At 35.9% G+C, this 16,104-nt stretch overlaps 1 protein-coding gene across 2 annotated transcripts in view; it reads left to right on the plus strand.

The window, feature by feature from the left end:
- PCDH11X (protocadherin 11 X-linked) overlaps positions 1 to 16,104 on the plus strand; it is a 472,078-nt gene that overhangs the window by 211,658 nt on the left and 244,316 nt on the right. For both annotated transcript variants that reach the window (XM_082771004.1, XM_082771005.1), the window contains exon 5: positions 14,112 to 14,183. In XM_082771004.1, the coding sequence (XP_082627130.1) occupies positions 14,112 to 14,183 (72 nt within the window). The remainder of the gene's footprint in view (positions 1 to 14,111; positions 14,184 to 16,104) is intronic.

Below are 16,104 nucleotides of genomic sequence, written 5' to 3' on the forward strand. Positions count from 1 at the left end.
GGGAAAGAAATTACAATTTTTTAGAGTAAATCTGATTTCTGGTTGTGATATATTATTAAATTTTGTAATGAGATGAGTATTTAACACTTTACTTAAGCTCTGTAATTTCCATTGTAGTCATTTTAGCTTTTTATTATAAGATTCTTCCACACTAAATTTTGCTGAAACAAACTGTTTTTCCTAAAATGAATCATTCATGTTTTATGTTGCAATAGAATACTTCTCTACAGTCAGAGTTAAATGTAAGAAAGTCTTTTAAATAGCGAAGTGGAAAAATGATTTCCACACTGCATATTTTTGGAAATCTTGTATTTTGTAGCAGTTCATGCATACTACCGATGTCACCCACTAAACCAGGTTCCTAAGCACGAGGTCCAACCTTTCGTTGAACACCCTCAGGGACAGTGACTCTACCAGCTCCCTGGGCAACCCATTCCAATGCCTGACTACTATTTCTGAGAGGAAAAGTCTCCTAATTTCCAACCTAAACCTCCCCTGGTGCAACTTGAAGCCATTTCCTCTAGTCCTATCACTAGTTACCTGTGAGAAGAGGCCAACCCCCAGCTCCCCACACCTTCCTTTCAGGTAGTTGTAGAGAACTATGAGCCTCCTCTTTTCCAGACTAAACAACCCCAGTTCCCTCAAGCCACTCCTCATAGGACTTGTGTTCCAGGCCCCTCACCATCTTTGTAGCCCTTCTCTGGATACCTTCCAAGGGCTCGATGTGCTTCTTGTACTGATGGAAATTCTGAAATCCCAAATCTGTTTCTATTTTTTTTCTTTTTCTTTTTTTCTTTTTTTTTTTCCTATTTCTAATTTGTCTCTGTTTCTTTCTTAGTCCTCAGTTCTCCTGATAATCAGAGATTTATGAGGATGTACTTGTTTGTTGCCTTACAAGTGTTTTCTGTAAGAAGTAATGCAACAAACCCACACATGGCAAGTTATAATATGAACGAATATGTGGCAGCTAGAATATGAAAGAAGGTGAATAAATTGTAATAAGAAGTTTGTGACAAACTTCAAAATAACTCCATGGAAGAGAGAGCTTTGTTGATATTTTAATAACTTCATCACAGCATAATTAATAATAATTAAATAATTGTGTAGCATTACTATATAGTATTTGGCTGAGATTTTTCCCTTACTTTATGTGTGTTTTCCTATTCTTCTAGGAGAAAATGTTACTAACTTAAGTTTTTAAACTGCAGGAATGGGACTGGCACTTCATCTGGAAGTAAACAGATATTATATTATGACTTAATGTGACTTTCTTCTATCTTTTTGAGTAGATTAGAAATATGAAGCTTTTTATTTATTTTTTAAATGACCTGTTTTGGAAGGCTGAACAACACTGACACAAGCAGTAGCCTTTTTGCAGGTAATAATGCATAAATGGGTCTGCTGAGGATTTAATATATCTTTTGATGACCTGTCAGCACATAGCATTCTGTTACTTACACAAACTGAGTAATCACCATTCATGTAGCACGAACCCTTTGGTACATTCATATCACTGTAGGAAGTATACAAAGCAGCAGTTACTGATGACAAAAAGGGTAAATGCTGAACAATCACTCATAAGATCATTGATTATAAAGTATTCATTATTATTCAGATTATAAAGTATTCTGTATTCAGTAAAAGGAACTTTTTTTTTTCTTTTTACAAATTTCCAAGGCTGAAACCAGTAAGTTCTCTAAAATTTAATCTGCTGAACTATGTATTAATTTTAGTAGTGTATTCTCATTTTGGTCTGTTTCTACCTTCTGTTATTTTTACATAACTTTCAATCAGTTGGAAACCTTGCCCGTATCTGACCACAGGATTGTGCACTTAACATATATATACCATTGCAATAAAAGACAAAATCCAATATTGCTAGTTCATAAAGCTAAAGATAAAATATTGTACAGTTCTAGTACTCATTCACAGTGAAGGGAGGTTATGTAAAATTCCCCATTCAGAGGATTCAGGACAATGCAGGATTAGGTCTGTTTGTCTTAAGGTTTATATTTATCATACACATTTAACATAGAAAACAGTTTTGCTTTTTTTTTTTTTTTTTTAATCTTAAGTAATTCAGAAGTCTTTGTCCATCCCTGTTGATGTGTCCTTCTACCATCAGTTGTGTGATACACACTCGTTTTGCTATGTATCAAAGCATCTGTGTTTGAGGGAACTTTTATGTATTTTTTACATCTTTTACTGCTTAATATTAATTGTTTTACCTGTGATTTACAAATTTTCAGTTGATAAATTTTCTTAGTATTATCTCTTTTATTATTTTCTTAGTATTACATTTATTATGTCTATAAAGGAGAAGAAATGTCTTTTAATTCCCTGTTTTAAAAGATTTATCTCTAGGTTTTTCAGTTCTTTAGTATCTTAACCTGCAGTGTCTCTTAGCATCCAGTGACTGAGCAGCTGTAATATTTTTGTTCCTCTCATACATTTTTATTCAAATGTATTGTTTGCTAAAGAAACAGAACTGGATGACTGTTTCAGGATGTTCTCAGAATAAATTCCTTAGGCTGGCCAATGTAGGTCTTGCTGATTGTGCTTGTGCCAGGCAGCCTTCTGCACCAGAAGGGAACACAGACATTTTGAAGAACATAAAAAGTTTATGGTGTTTGCTTTCTGACTTTCACTCTAACAATATTGAAATGTTTTTTGTGCTCAACTATTTGAGTTGTTTGTGCTCAACTATTTAGAGAAGGAAAAGGAAGAAAAGTTGGTGCATTTGTATAGTCAGCCTGTATGTTCTTGCCTGGAAAATTCCATTTGGTTCAGCTGACAATTTTTACATGGCCTCTTCTTTCTTTCCTGCTGCTGTCTTTGAGATTAGTTTGGAATAGTACAGAAGAGAAAAATACTACTTTTACCTTGGACTGCTGAGGCTGCATATCTCTATATGTATGTACATGCTTGTTCTAATAGTGTTTTATCTTATGTTGCAATGGGACTGACAAGAATATTTAAAGGTTTGTGGGAACAAGTGATTTCCACTTCCCTTTTTCAGAAAGAGATAAATTAAATAACTTCTATTTGATCTTTCCTGTTGGTAATGTTTCAATTTACACAAAATATTAAGCTATACTTGCATTTACAAAATAAAATTATCTGTAAAAATAAAGAACATTGACCCAGGATCTTTTTTGTTAGTTGATGTTTTGCTTTGTATTGTTTTGCTTTGGTAGTAAGCCTTGGACTAATATTGCTCTTATAAAAGTCATTCGGAGTGAGTTCAGATCTTTGGTTTCAATAGTATTACATGGGGTGCAGGAATCTGAATAACAAACAATATAATCTGAAAAGGTCTAAGGGCTGCTATCATGTAAATTGTGAGAGTGTTTCTTATTACTCAGGATGTTGAACTTACACTGGCAAGTTTAGTGTAATAATCCTGAGATAACTGAATGTTTGGTCTCATACATAAATCATGTGTATTACAGAAGATCATAGAAGACTTGCACAACCTTTTAGAAAATTATCTCAATCTTTGTAAGTGACATTTTGCCCAGTCTGCTGCATATGGACAGAAAAATGCACTTTCTAATAAATTAATAAGTGGCCACTGTGTATGATTTCACTCCCATATATTATTTCGCTGAAAGTGTGCTTAGTGTAAGACAAATAGCAATTCAATGTTCAGAAATGCAGTGAGGGCAATTCTATATGTTTTCGACATTGCTTTTCACATTCCAAATGCTTATTTGCAAATCTCTTCTATTAAGTAAGATGTGCAAACCCCTCAACTTCCATCAGAATGATTCTCCAATCATTTTTATCTTAACAACTATTCTTAAAAGCTCAAATTATGTGTGGAATGCATCACCTGGAAGAATTAAAGCAAAACCTCTGAATAACCAGTCTGCCACTTAGCTTAGCATGTATAAAAACTCCGTTCAGTAGCTCTTTTGATATTTTCCCTTTTTTATATATTTTCCTTAGTCCACTGTGATGTACTTTTTTTTTTTTTTTCTACAAAATAAACGAAAAAGGAGGACAGTTTAACTGGGGTTAAATATCTGTACTTCTGTCAGCATGGTACCACAGCCTGAAAGATGACATCCACAGCCTGGCAAAGTTTCTGATAAATTGTAGGTTCCCTTCTTCCAGAGTGGCATAGCAGACAGATTTATGTAGGTCAGCAAGAGAAGTTATTACTGTTATTATTTATTATGTTTGGCTGAAAAAAGGTTACAATTTCAGAATACTTTCTGTAGTAGAATTATTATTCCCTTGACAGCATTCTCTATTAGCACAGCTAAACAAATAATATGAAAGTAGGATTTTTCTTGTAACTTTAGAAGGGTTTCCAGACATAGGGTGAAGATAGGGTTCATAGCTGTGGATACTAGTCTCACCATTGGAACAAGTAAATATATATTTATGTGTTGCTTATGTTGTTGGAAAGCCAATGTGCATAGTTGTACAATAAAAGGGAAGGAATTGTAGAGGCAGACAGGGACTGGTTTCTTTTGGTTAACAAGAGTGTAATACAAATTAAAATAGATTTTACTGTAATAATATTGACATTTCAAGCTCTATCCTGACCACAACTAAAGTAACAAAGGACAGAAGAATACGATTACATCTGTTTATGGTTGCAAAAACACCAGTATGTATTTTTCACAAGTTCTGTTGGCATAGCATGCAGACATTCTTGACTTAAGCTGGGTGATGAATCTACTTTGCATCTATCTGCTGTAGAGTAGATGGATGTATGCCTACCTATAATTATCTTTGCTGACTCCTACATGCATTTCCCTCTTCCTCCCTATTTTAAAAGTTACACTGTGTAACTTAATCTGAATTCTGTGCCACCGGTTAGGATACATGCTGAATAATTTACTTAGAGAATTGATAAGAGAAAAATTTATTTCCAAACACTTTTTTTTTTTTTTTTTTTTTTTTTAATCTCTTGAGGGATTATTTATGGTACAAGTACTTGTTCTGGACATTCTTTTGCCACAGTCTGACTTTTTTTTTACTTAGTATACTAAGAACTACAATATGCACTAGAAAAATCAAACACAATTTATAAGACAAATAGTCACAACTGGGGATAAGGAATATAAATAGGATGACATCAAATGAAAAAAGCTGATGATCCAACAAGGCTTCTGTAGATGTTGTTTCTAATGTCAGGAGAATTGCAGATTAGTCTTGCTATTCTTTATAAGTAAGCCTATTTATCAACTTTCAGGAAAAATCTAATTTAAGGTGGCACATTTTCCTTAGTTCTGCCACACTTCAAAGCTTAAAGTACACAAGTTTGTCAGCCATTCTGTCCTGGCTGTAATCAGCGTGTGAGATTCCCATTCAGGCCTTTCTTCATCAGCCAGGTCCTGGCTAGTCCTGGCTGCCTCTGATAATGTAATTTTAGTTTGCTTGATTAGTAAAGTTAAAAAAAAAAAAAAAAAAGACTAGAAAGTCTTAGCATTTAACACCTTTATCCAATTCTGGCTTTATGTTGAAATAGAGAGAACAATTTAAATTGCAAATGTTCTCTAGAAGAAGCTGGATTTCTGTAAAGTAGAACTTAGTCACACCATCAAGAAAAAAAGATGACAAACTGTAAAAAAAAAAAAAAAAAACAAAACATTTGGACAAGGTGGATACTGGCAGAGGTTATGCTGTATTTCCTGGATAACTTACAGAAAGAGAAACTTTTTCTGAAGAGACATAGCAAGAAATGTGAATTTTAACAATTTTGGAGAAAATATGCAAGAATGTAAAAATTCACAGTTATGCTAGCATGTATTACATTTTTAACATGATGCTTTATAACTGAGTCACAAAATGGATTTGTGTACATTTATATTCATTCTTTAAAAGCTGAGTAGAGCTCAAGCAACTAAAACAAGCTGTTATATATTTTCCTCTTTTTTATCCATTTCACTTGATGTAAGAATACCTTAGCATACAATGTCACATTAGTTTTATATATGTAAATACTTTCAAGTCAAAACATGTCGTGTGAGCATATTTTATCAGCTATTATCACTGAGATATATATACAATCTGAAAAAAAGTTCCATGTTTATAAAAATTTAAAGTAATTTTGCTCCTTTAGGATTTACTGTATTTGCGGGAATACATTTGTTCTTACAGTCAGAAGGAATTTAGCTATGCATTGACTAAGAATTTTTTATCATTTCTGAAATCGGGGAAACTTGTTTAAATATGTTAGCAATGATGTGCAAGATAAAACAGATGTGAAACAGTATCTGATCGCTGTTTAAATGTAATAAAATCAGCTGAACAACAAAGTCATGAATAGCATATTATCATAGATAAGAAATTTTCTTAGGCATTCCAGAATGCTGATGTTCTTACAGAGAGCTTTAGGATAAATCCATATAATTCCCCTGTGTGACATTTTGAAAAGCCCAGAGCTGTGAATATCACACCTGATTGCTTTTAAGTCTAAAGCTTTCATGTGCAGGAAATAATGTTTCAATTAAAAAGAGAGGGAAAGGGGAAGTCATTTGACATTACTCTATTGCATTCAAAATCATGTACAGAAAATCATGTACAGAAAATGAAAAGGAGAGCTGCTGACTCAAATCAAACAGACTTAAATATTTGTATCAGCTGTTCAAAAGGTTTTTAGGTCAAAAGTGTAATGATATTACAATATCAGGTCTGTAAACCTGATGGTTTCAGTGTCTTGATTATTGAAATTTTGCTATAACTAGTTACCAAACACTTGTTTTTCTTCTCCATTTCTCCCACTTCAACTCTGCCATCATTTAGTGCCTACAGTCTATAAATTCCCTCTACTATAATTTGTAACTGAGCAATTGTGAAGATACTGTCTAAGATTACAAATACTGACAGCAGGTAGAAAGAATTTCTACCCATTACTAGACTGACATTGCTTTGTGCTTTTCCATGTGAAGTGTATTTCATTTACAATTAAAAGTGTATATGTGCACTTGTAAGATTAGTGAGCATTTTAATTTTTAATACCACATACAGTATCTGACATTTCCCTGGGGATTCAGAGGGAATCCTTTCTCCTTGCATAAAGACAATAGGATGCATTTACCCTAAAATTGCCCTTGAAATAGATACTTTTTCTAGTAATGTTTGGAATAATTTCTCCCAAATGACCTCTCCTTTCCTGTAAGATGCTTGATCATTAGATCTTGAAATAGAGATTTGGCTTTTGCTTATGGATGGTTTTCTTTACAGAACACTAAGAAAAGAATTTTGCCTTGTGAAGATTCCTCATGTAGGAATTTGCTGGCAGTATAAAAAGCATTGTTCTTGTATGGATGACCTCCTTGCGCAGAATGATAGTTTTATCCTTCTCTACATCATTATGTTTGCTGTACAAAAATCCTGCTGTGCTACATCATAATAACATGTAATCTTCTTGCTCAGTTTAGCTGAGATTTAAGGAGCTGCTGTTCATGGAAGCAGTTTTCTAAAGTCTGATCTATAATTTACCAGAATCAACCAGGCAAAAGAGCAAGAGGCTTTATAAGAGGGATACAGCCCTTAAAACTCTTAAATGAAGATTAGTTTAAAGTTTTACAATCCGGTACAGAACCATCTGGCAAATCTCATGTCAGGCTTTGTTAAACCCCTGAGCTTTCCTAGGATGCTGTAGTCACTCATCCCCACCCCACAGCTGGCCCTTATCATCCATTTCCCTGTCTCCTACCAGACACCCGCTTTACTCAAAGATACATTGCAACAAAAGAAGGTAATAAGTGAGGGGCTGCTTTTTCTAAAGTAATAGTATAACAGCTCTAAATAATGGAGGCTGTGGGTGTGCAGCACCTCTGGAAATCATGCCCTTATAATTGCTGTCTGGCTGTATATGCACTAGGTGATTTATTACATCTTTGAAGAGGTAATTGCAAGATAAAAGCTGCCTGTTGGCAGAACCATTAGAGACTTGCTGGGTTAAATTGTGGCATTTGAGGCCAAGGAAGCACGGGGAAGACATACAGCAACATCAGAAGGCATTTTGATATTTTCAGAAAGGGAATCACAGTTATAGCCAAAGCAATGTAGAAGTTGCATAAATTCCAGGTGGCTGTTTGGCGTGGAAAGCTGATTGTTCTCGTTGTGCCTAAATCACATTTCAGAGATCTAGACTGTGGGTTCCCTGCTGATAGCTCCACAGTGGGTTTAATCTGTAGTTCTAAATTGTCTTTTTGTTCTTTGGCAAAAGGCACGCCTAATGTGTTTCTCAGACAGCAAAAACATTCCCATGTGAATCACTACTATCATATTGATTTCAGCTATGGCTTTCCCACATACTTCTATCTCATACAGATTTATTTTCTTATTTATCTAAAGCTTGGAAGTATGGAGCAAAGTGGTTTTTGTTGTTGTTGTTGTTGTTTTTGTTTGTTTGTTTTTTCCTATCAGTATGTTCCATCAAATTAAATTTTTCACTCAAATTAACCTGTCTGATCACCTTTCACGTGAAGGATCACAGGAGGCTGAAGGAGGAGATTGCAGGAATCCAATTACCTGAAATCAACTCACAGGCAGGAACATGGCATTGTTAATGGAGATTATCTCCTTCTCAGGCTTATAGCATTTCTCTCTCTCAATGTGATGACAAAGATGTTCTCTCTGGACAATGAAATTAGTATACATGATTTCTTGATTATAATGTGGGGCAGAAAAACACTAAATTCTGCAGTTCCTCTTGAAGAATTGTTGCTTTTGTCTGTTTACTTTAAACATAAGTGCAAAAGACAAAAGCAGCCCCAAAGAAACATATGCAATCCCGACCAGACTTTGATAATGTAGCAGTGCTAATACACTACTTACAAAATGTCTTTTGCTGTTTGTTTCCTAAATCTCACTTTAAGCGATAGAGTATTTCAGCTTGAAAGACAATTTCATAAAGCCTTTTTTTTTTCTTCTTTCTTGTAAAGTGTCAGAGTGGAACACTTTGACTCAGACAATCTTAATGCTGCCATAGCAATTTTGTAAGGCACCAGAGAAAAATGCATCGTATTATCTTTGAATTTCAGTCTGCCTTTGCTTCTCACAGCAATCAATAACCATTAGTATTATTGGTAGTAGTATCTGTCTAGATAATTTTAGGGCTTTTCCAGAAATCAAAATACATAAAACAAAATTGTCATGTCGTAACTTTTTCTTTACTTTTTAACTCTAATAAATTCAGCTTTTCTCTTAAGAAAAGCAAAAACCTGTCAATACGGAAGTGGAATGAAAAGGAGCTGACTCCTAGCTGAACAAATCCAGTAGCTAGTACTGGAATAAAAAGTTTGAGAGCCAGAGAAAATTCCTTTGTGGACTGGAAAAGTGATAGTCATTGAAAAATCAGTCATATCCATGGGTCAAGTTATTATTATTTTTTAATAATTATTTTAAAAGCTATTTGTGAAGCTGAGGCCAACCAATTGAACATCATTTAACTTCTTCCTAGCTAAAGGGGAAGAATTTTCCTATGGTTTCAGAGGACGCATTTTGCACCAGAGGTAAGCCTGATGGCTCAGGAATCCTGGCTGGAGAGGTGAAGGGATGCAGCCGGCCTCCAGTGACTCCCAAGTAGCAGGGTGTTGTTCCCACGTGCAGATGGACCTGGCAGCCTGCTCTCTTTACTGCTTCTGCTGCGATGTGCTGTGTGAGAGAGGCAGGCGAAAGGGAGAGCTCGTTAGGTGGCTGTCACACAGGATGATGTGGAATGGGCCTCCTTCTTCCTCAGGCAGCTGTATCCCACCTCCCTAACCTAGGCAATGGACTGGTGGGGCAACGTCCAAGGCAATAAGGCAGAGAGCACTGGAACTGTGCTGCAGGGCAGAGTGAGCACAGGGCTGAGCCTGCTGGAGAAAATAGGTTGAGCAAATTAGCAGTGTCTTGTTTTGGCTCAACCTAACCTGTACGGACACTGGGAGCTGAACAGTGTAGGGGGAAGGTACCATCAGAAGGGAGATCTCTGCACATACAGTTGTAAAATTAGTTTGAGAAATTTCAATTGCATAAGAGATTACCCCCTCGTATTTCAGAATGGAGACTGTTAGTATGGCAACTTAAAGATAAAAATGAATCCTGTCTTAAAATGATGACTTACATGACCTTTAGATTCAAGTTTAAAATTTATTTTCTCTTGTAGATTTTGTATGTGTGGATATTACCTGCCAAGCTGTCATAAGTAATTATATGTTCATTAAGTTATTGTTCCTAATAAACAACAGGAAATTTTCATGATGAATTTCATTTTTGCCTAAAGAAAAGATTAATAATTACATTGATTGAATGTTAACACTTTGTTTTGCTGTTACAAATAGACAATTCCAAATATCAGCAAAATATTTTGTGCACAGTGTTTTTACTGCCTCACCGTTACACTGGACTTTATTGATTGCTGACATAGTTGATCAGGGTAATTTGTAGGTGGTCTTGTAGAAGATGACTGATGTGGTTGGCCATGTGATGACTCAATAAACTAAAGTTTCTTTCTTGCTGTCTCAGTGAAAATAACCGAAATCTGGACTTTCTGCAAATGGACAGGATTGCCTGGCCTTGGGGAATAGTGCATTTCTCACTAGGCAAAAGGGATCCCTAAGATAGAGGAAACTTTTAAAGCCAGTGAGACCCTTGGTGGTTGGTTTGTTTGTTTGTTTGTTTGTTTGCTTCTACTAGAGCCTATAACAGGGCAGCTATACAAGATATCAAGTAATGATGTAGAACAAAACGAGTCTCTGTCTACTCAAGAGGACGGGTAAAGTGTTGAATGAATGGTGGGTACTGAATCAGATGTCCAGATACGCCCTGTGCTTGCGGAATGGTAGCTGGCTGTAGCAGAAATGACAGGTGTTTCATCAAAAATGAAAAGAACCTAATTTATTCTAGAAGTCATGCTTGCCTGCTAGAAAAAAAATCTAATCTGTGCATGTACAAGAGCTAAGGGAGCTTTAATGGCACTGCTGAAACCATAATGTAATATCCAGGTTGAAATCATTCCATCTTTATCTCATTATGAGTACAATTTTCTTCTATGTGTGAAACTTAAATGTCAAATTGAGGAAGTAGAGGGAACATAAACAAAAGACTGTGGGCATATTCGTATTGTTTCTTTTGAGAAATTGTAGAAACTGCAGAAGGTTGTAGGAAGATGCTTCAAGCAAAATGGGGGGATAAAGGCTTCCAAAAGCTTCCTGCATTTAGTAAGAGCTTTTTTATCTGTGCTGGAAGGAAGACGCTCACAGGAGGATTGTCTGTCATTACCACATTCTTCCTCTTATAAACGGGAAAAGAGAACTTGTGGATAAGCACTACTTACATGATCCATGAAGAATGTGTCTCAGCGAGCTGTAAGTAGGCAGTGCATAGACTGAAAGCACAGTTGCTAGAGTAGCATGTAGTTCAGAACAGGTATTTGCACAATTTGAGTTTTGCAACATGCTGAGTTTGAAGCTAAAGCAGATGTGCTGCTTGTTAGCAGCCCAAGTACTGGTTGGGAATTGTAAGCTACCTTGTGTATAGCCACAGCTCACATGGATGTCATGTCTTTTTTTTTTTTCTTCTTCTTTCTTTTTTTTATTTTTTCTTCAATGAAAAGTAGCAGTGCAAAGAGACTGCCTGGTTCTTTGTGGAAACCAGACTGGTATCGTGGTAGAGCCTTTAATTTCCTGAGCTTTCGTTCTTTTAGTTCTGAAACATTGTAAAAATGGAATGAGAGCTAGAAGGAAGATGTTTTACTGAATCCCCTGTTGTGATTCAGTACCTTGTGTGAAAAACCTCAGTGGGCTGAGAGCAGTGACTGCTTGGTTGGTTTTGTTTGTTTGCTTGTTTTTGTTTGTTTGTGTACTTCCTTACAGTGTTACAGGATGCAGGCTACTGACAGATGGGTAGTTGCTCCAGAATCTGCTTTATCTGTCACTCTTGCTGTGTTGTGTACTTTCTGATGCTTGTCTTTGGAGGAATGAAAGGGTATACGTGGGTGCTGGGCAGAGGGAACAGTAGGAAGCAAATGAAGAGAACAAGGTGCTGGTCTGTAAGAAGCTCAGCGTTAAGAGGTGATCAAGTCTTCATTAAGTTGTATCTAACATTTAGAGCATTGTTTTAAAGTGTTACTCAAGAGTTTTGGGTATTGTCTCGCCTAAGTGTACTTCAGCATCCTTTATGATCTCATTTTAGGGACGTGGTTTACTGGTTGATATTGGTGGTAGGGGGACTTTTCCAAAGTTAATGATTCTGTGATTCATACACTTGCTTCTTGCTTTTCCCCTCTGCTCTAAAGTAAAACTAACTGGACAAATGTTCTATTTAAAAAAAAAAAAAAAAAAAAGAAAGAAAAAAAAAAAAAAAAAGATGTGCAATTCCAAGAGAAACTATTTGTAAAGAAATACTCAGATTTTTAATGTCAGTTCCTGGCAGGCTATTCCATATGGAATTATTATGGTAACTTGGCACCACAATTGGTATGTTTAATAATTTTCAGTATGCGTTTGGGTCCCTTTTATGCTTGATTATTACATTTAAAGAAAGATTATAAGGTAGAATACATTTGCTTTTGAACATATGAAAAACACAACCTTCCCTTTCCAGATGCATTCATTTTAACTTTGTATAGCATTCACTAAATCTGTGGTTATTTCTTTTTTTCTTTTGAAATGCACTTATTGTTCTATTTCAAGAATGAATCATGTTCAGTTGCTACCCCAAAATATAACACAACAAAAATGGTAAAAATGATTGTCTGTAATCTATTATTACAGGCAACTGAACCTGCCAAAACAAAATTGCCATTTAATAAGGTGTGTTTTGTTTTTTTTTGAAATGAGACCTGTGAATGTTCCATGCTAACTGAAGTTGCCCACAAGTTCTGTATATTAAAAAAATGTTTCCTTTTAAGTGACTGTATTTTACTGTATATGACAGAAAATCCGCTGGCATATCTCTTCTTCTCTTTGTCAATCCTTGAAGTCTCAATGGGCATTTAGATCGCTCTCATGTGAGACCTGGATAAGATGCTATTTATATTGAATATTGTCAAAGGCCTTATCCAACAGTTAGCATGTTAGAGATGTATTTCTGGAGGAGGAAGATCCTGACACTTAAATAGTTTATTTCAGCACAAGACCTGTTCTGTGAACTTCATTGTTTCCATTTTATGACTGAAAGAAATTAGGTAGAAAGAAAATATAGTCAACTTCTTTTTATTTATGCAGCAGTGTGCAAAGTTCCTTCCCTGGGAAATTCATACAGAGAAAATTAAAAGGAGCTGACATACTGTTCAGTGCTTAGTCCCAGTGCTTACAAATCTCACATATTTATTACTGAAACAGAGCAATTACATATATTAACAAGTATTTGCAGAATGCTTTGGTAATATTAAAAAATAAAAATAAAAATGGAAGTATGAAGGGTCAGCAAATCTAATTCTCTGAAGATCACTTTAATCTATTTGATTATACAGAGTTCTGCTTTATGGTGGTCGATCTTGAAAAAATTCCAACGTAGTGAAAAGCTGGAGAAAACAAGCTATTAACTGCTCAGTCTTCTGGGCTCCAGCTAGGAAGAGCATTAAGGAGAGGCAAGGGCTATCATCTGAAAATGTGACTTGTCTGCACAAATAATGCAGACTTGAAATCATTCTTCCATGGGATTTCTTTTAATTCACCTACTTAAGTTTAATTCAACTTAAATAAGTGGATTTTTAAATTTCTGTGGAACAATTTAAATTCACCTATTTTAGTTAAGTCTCTGTCCTTCTCTTAAGGTGTGCATTCAACACAGCACAGCCTAGGCAGGAAATGGCAGAAAAAACAGAGCTGTGTTCTCTCTGAAATTTTGCTCCTGAATCTTGCTGTGTTAACAGATGACTTCAGACTTTTGTTTGAGGTTTTCCATCTCTACTCACAGATGGAGGTGTGCACCCCCACACCTGGAAAGTTAAAGGTGCTCTATGAAAATTAGGTTAATTGGCTGCAAAAATATCAGACCTGCAGTCTACTCAGAATGTATGCAGTCGACAAATGTTATGATTATTTTGTATGAATTTTGTGCATAAGTGTTGTTTTATTCCCTCAAGGGAAATTAATGCTGAATACTGATAAAGTAGTTGAACGTATAACCTAATACATACTTTTCTCTCCTAACAGCACACAAAAGAAATGGGAAGACCACAAACTCCTTTAAAAGAAGCAACACTGGAGCCTTGGACTCAGCCACAGGTAGGCTGGAAAAACTTTTCTCATAATGCTTTTTTCTTCAATGGTGGTTTCTGTATGTTTTAACAGAATCAATCTAAAGAAACACTGGAACAGGTAGTTTTGCAGTTCTTAACATCATATGCCAAAATGATTTGTTTTGCTGTTAACCGTTGTTAACAGTGTCCTTTTAATTAAACTTTCAGGATCCTAAATCAGCTTTTGTTCTAGGGTACAAATGCCAAAATTGTATTTCCTTCAGTTTCTGTTTCTGACATGCTTAAAAGACTGCAAAACTTCACAAAACCAAACCAGTTTCTGAATGGTGTGTCAAGAAAACTGTGAGCATCCTCTGAAGTTTGTGGAGTGCTATTTTGAAAGGGAGGTTTGAAAAATCAACCTATTAAATTGTAATGATTTATCCAAAAAGACAGCAATACCTAATCATGAAAAAAAATAAAAATAAAAAAAAACTTAAGAAATTGGGAGATTAATATGCAACATATCTGTTCCTTAGCACAAAGCGGTTTGGATTCTTTGGTCTTGTATTTGTGTATTACGCAAAACAGTTATAATCTGATGACACACAGAAGTTCAGATCCACCCTTGCTGTTTGTTCCCTTTCTATCAGTGTACTGAACCATGCATTGATGTGTAGCTTCTGAGTGACTCGAAGGAAGGAAAGAGCCAGTTCATATTGTAGGTGATACTGGACGTTGCTGTTCCAAGGATAAGGGTTGGGACTGTACAAGAAGAGGAGCTGGAGCAGGGTTGAGGTAAAAAAAAAAAAAAAAAAAAAAAAAAGAGGTGGGAGGATAAACCTGGAGGATCAGTCTTCGTTTGCAAATTCTCAGGGGAAGATTGCTGATGCTTTTTATGGATGTGGGGGCATGTTTCTTTCAGCAGCAAAACAGTAATTTATTTGGCACAGTACCTCTTCCTGACACAAGAAACTACCTCTGCTTTTCAAGGTTCACTTGTTGCTAAAGGTGGCAGTGAATCTGTAATGCCAAAGTTGAGAGTTTTCTGGCAAAGATGGAGAGAACCAGGCAAAGGTTACAACCTCTGATCTGTAATTATGGTGTTATTGTAGTCTAGAGTAGGCTCTGCCATGTATTTTCAGTCTGTAAGCAATCTGCCCAAATAAAAATTCTCCTGTTTAGTCTCTAGGTTTAAAAACTAAATATGTGTGATCCTAGCGTTTAGGCTTGTTTTAAAGGCATGTTTACTCCAAAAGCACAAGGCAAACACAGCATAGGGATTTTGAAATAGAAATGAAAAAAACACACATCTCTATTATTGCTAACTTTGTTCATGTTTTAGTGTTATTATTTTTAAATTAGTTGTGATGCTAACTGTGTAGGCTTTTGTAGTATAATCTGTACAGCCAATTACAATTTGCTAACATTGCTGGTGGTTCTTAAGAGGTAAGTTCTCTGTAGTTATACTTGCACGGTATTTATATCCATGCAGAGAGAAAGCTGCTACCTGCAAACATACAGGCCTTGTAGTGTAGTGAAATCCCTCAAGTGTTACTCTCAAACACATAGCCTTTTACGTCCTTACTATGCAAAACGTCTCCAGACGCAGCGTGTGCCCGGCCTGTTTCCAGGTACTGCATGGCCCAAACTCCCAACGCCTCTATCCAGACAGTTGCTAATCACAATCATTAGGCATTCATTGATCTGTGTCTGCAATCAATAATGTTTATGTACAGGACCACAGGAGCTTGCTATGGTCCATAGTTACTAATAGACAGTAACTCCTTGTATGCAGGCACACAACTGTTGAGGAGAGTGTTTTGTTAAGTCTGTTACTGCTGAACAGCTAATGAATCATTGTGGAGGGATAGGCTCCTCCTGTTTTGTTGCTTATGGCAAGTGTTGCAGGGAGGCAGAGAGTTTGGGTTTAGGGCCAGATATCAGCTTACTGGCAGACCTGAGTG

This window comes from Aythya marila (assembly GCF_965140915.1).
Source record: "Aythya marila genome assembly, chromosome: 13".
Lineage (NCBI taxonomy): Eukaryota > Metazoa > Chordata > Aves > Anseriformes > Anatidae > Aythya > Aythya marila.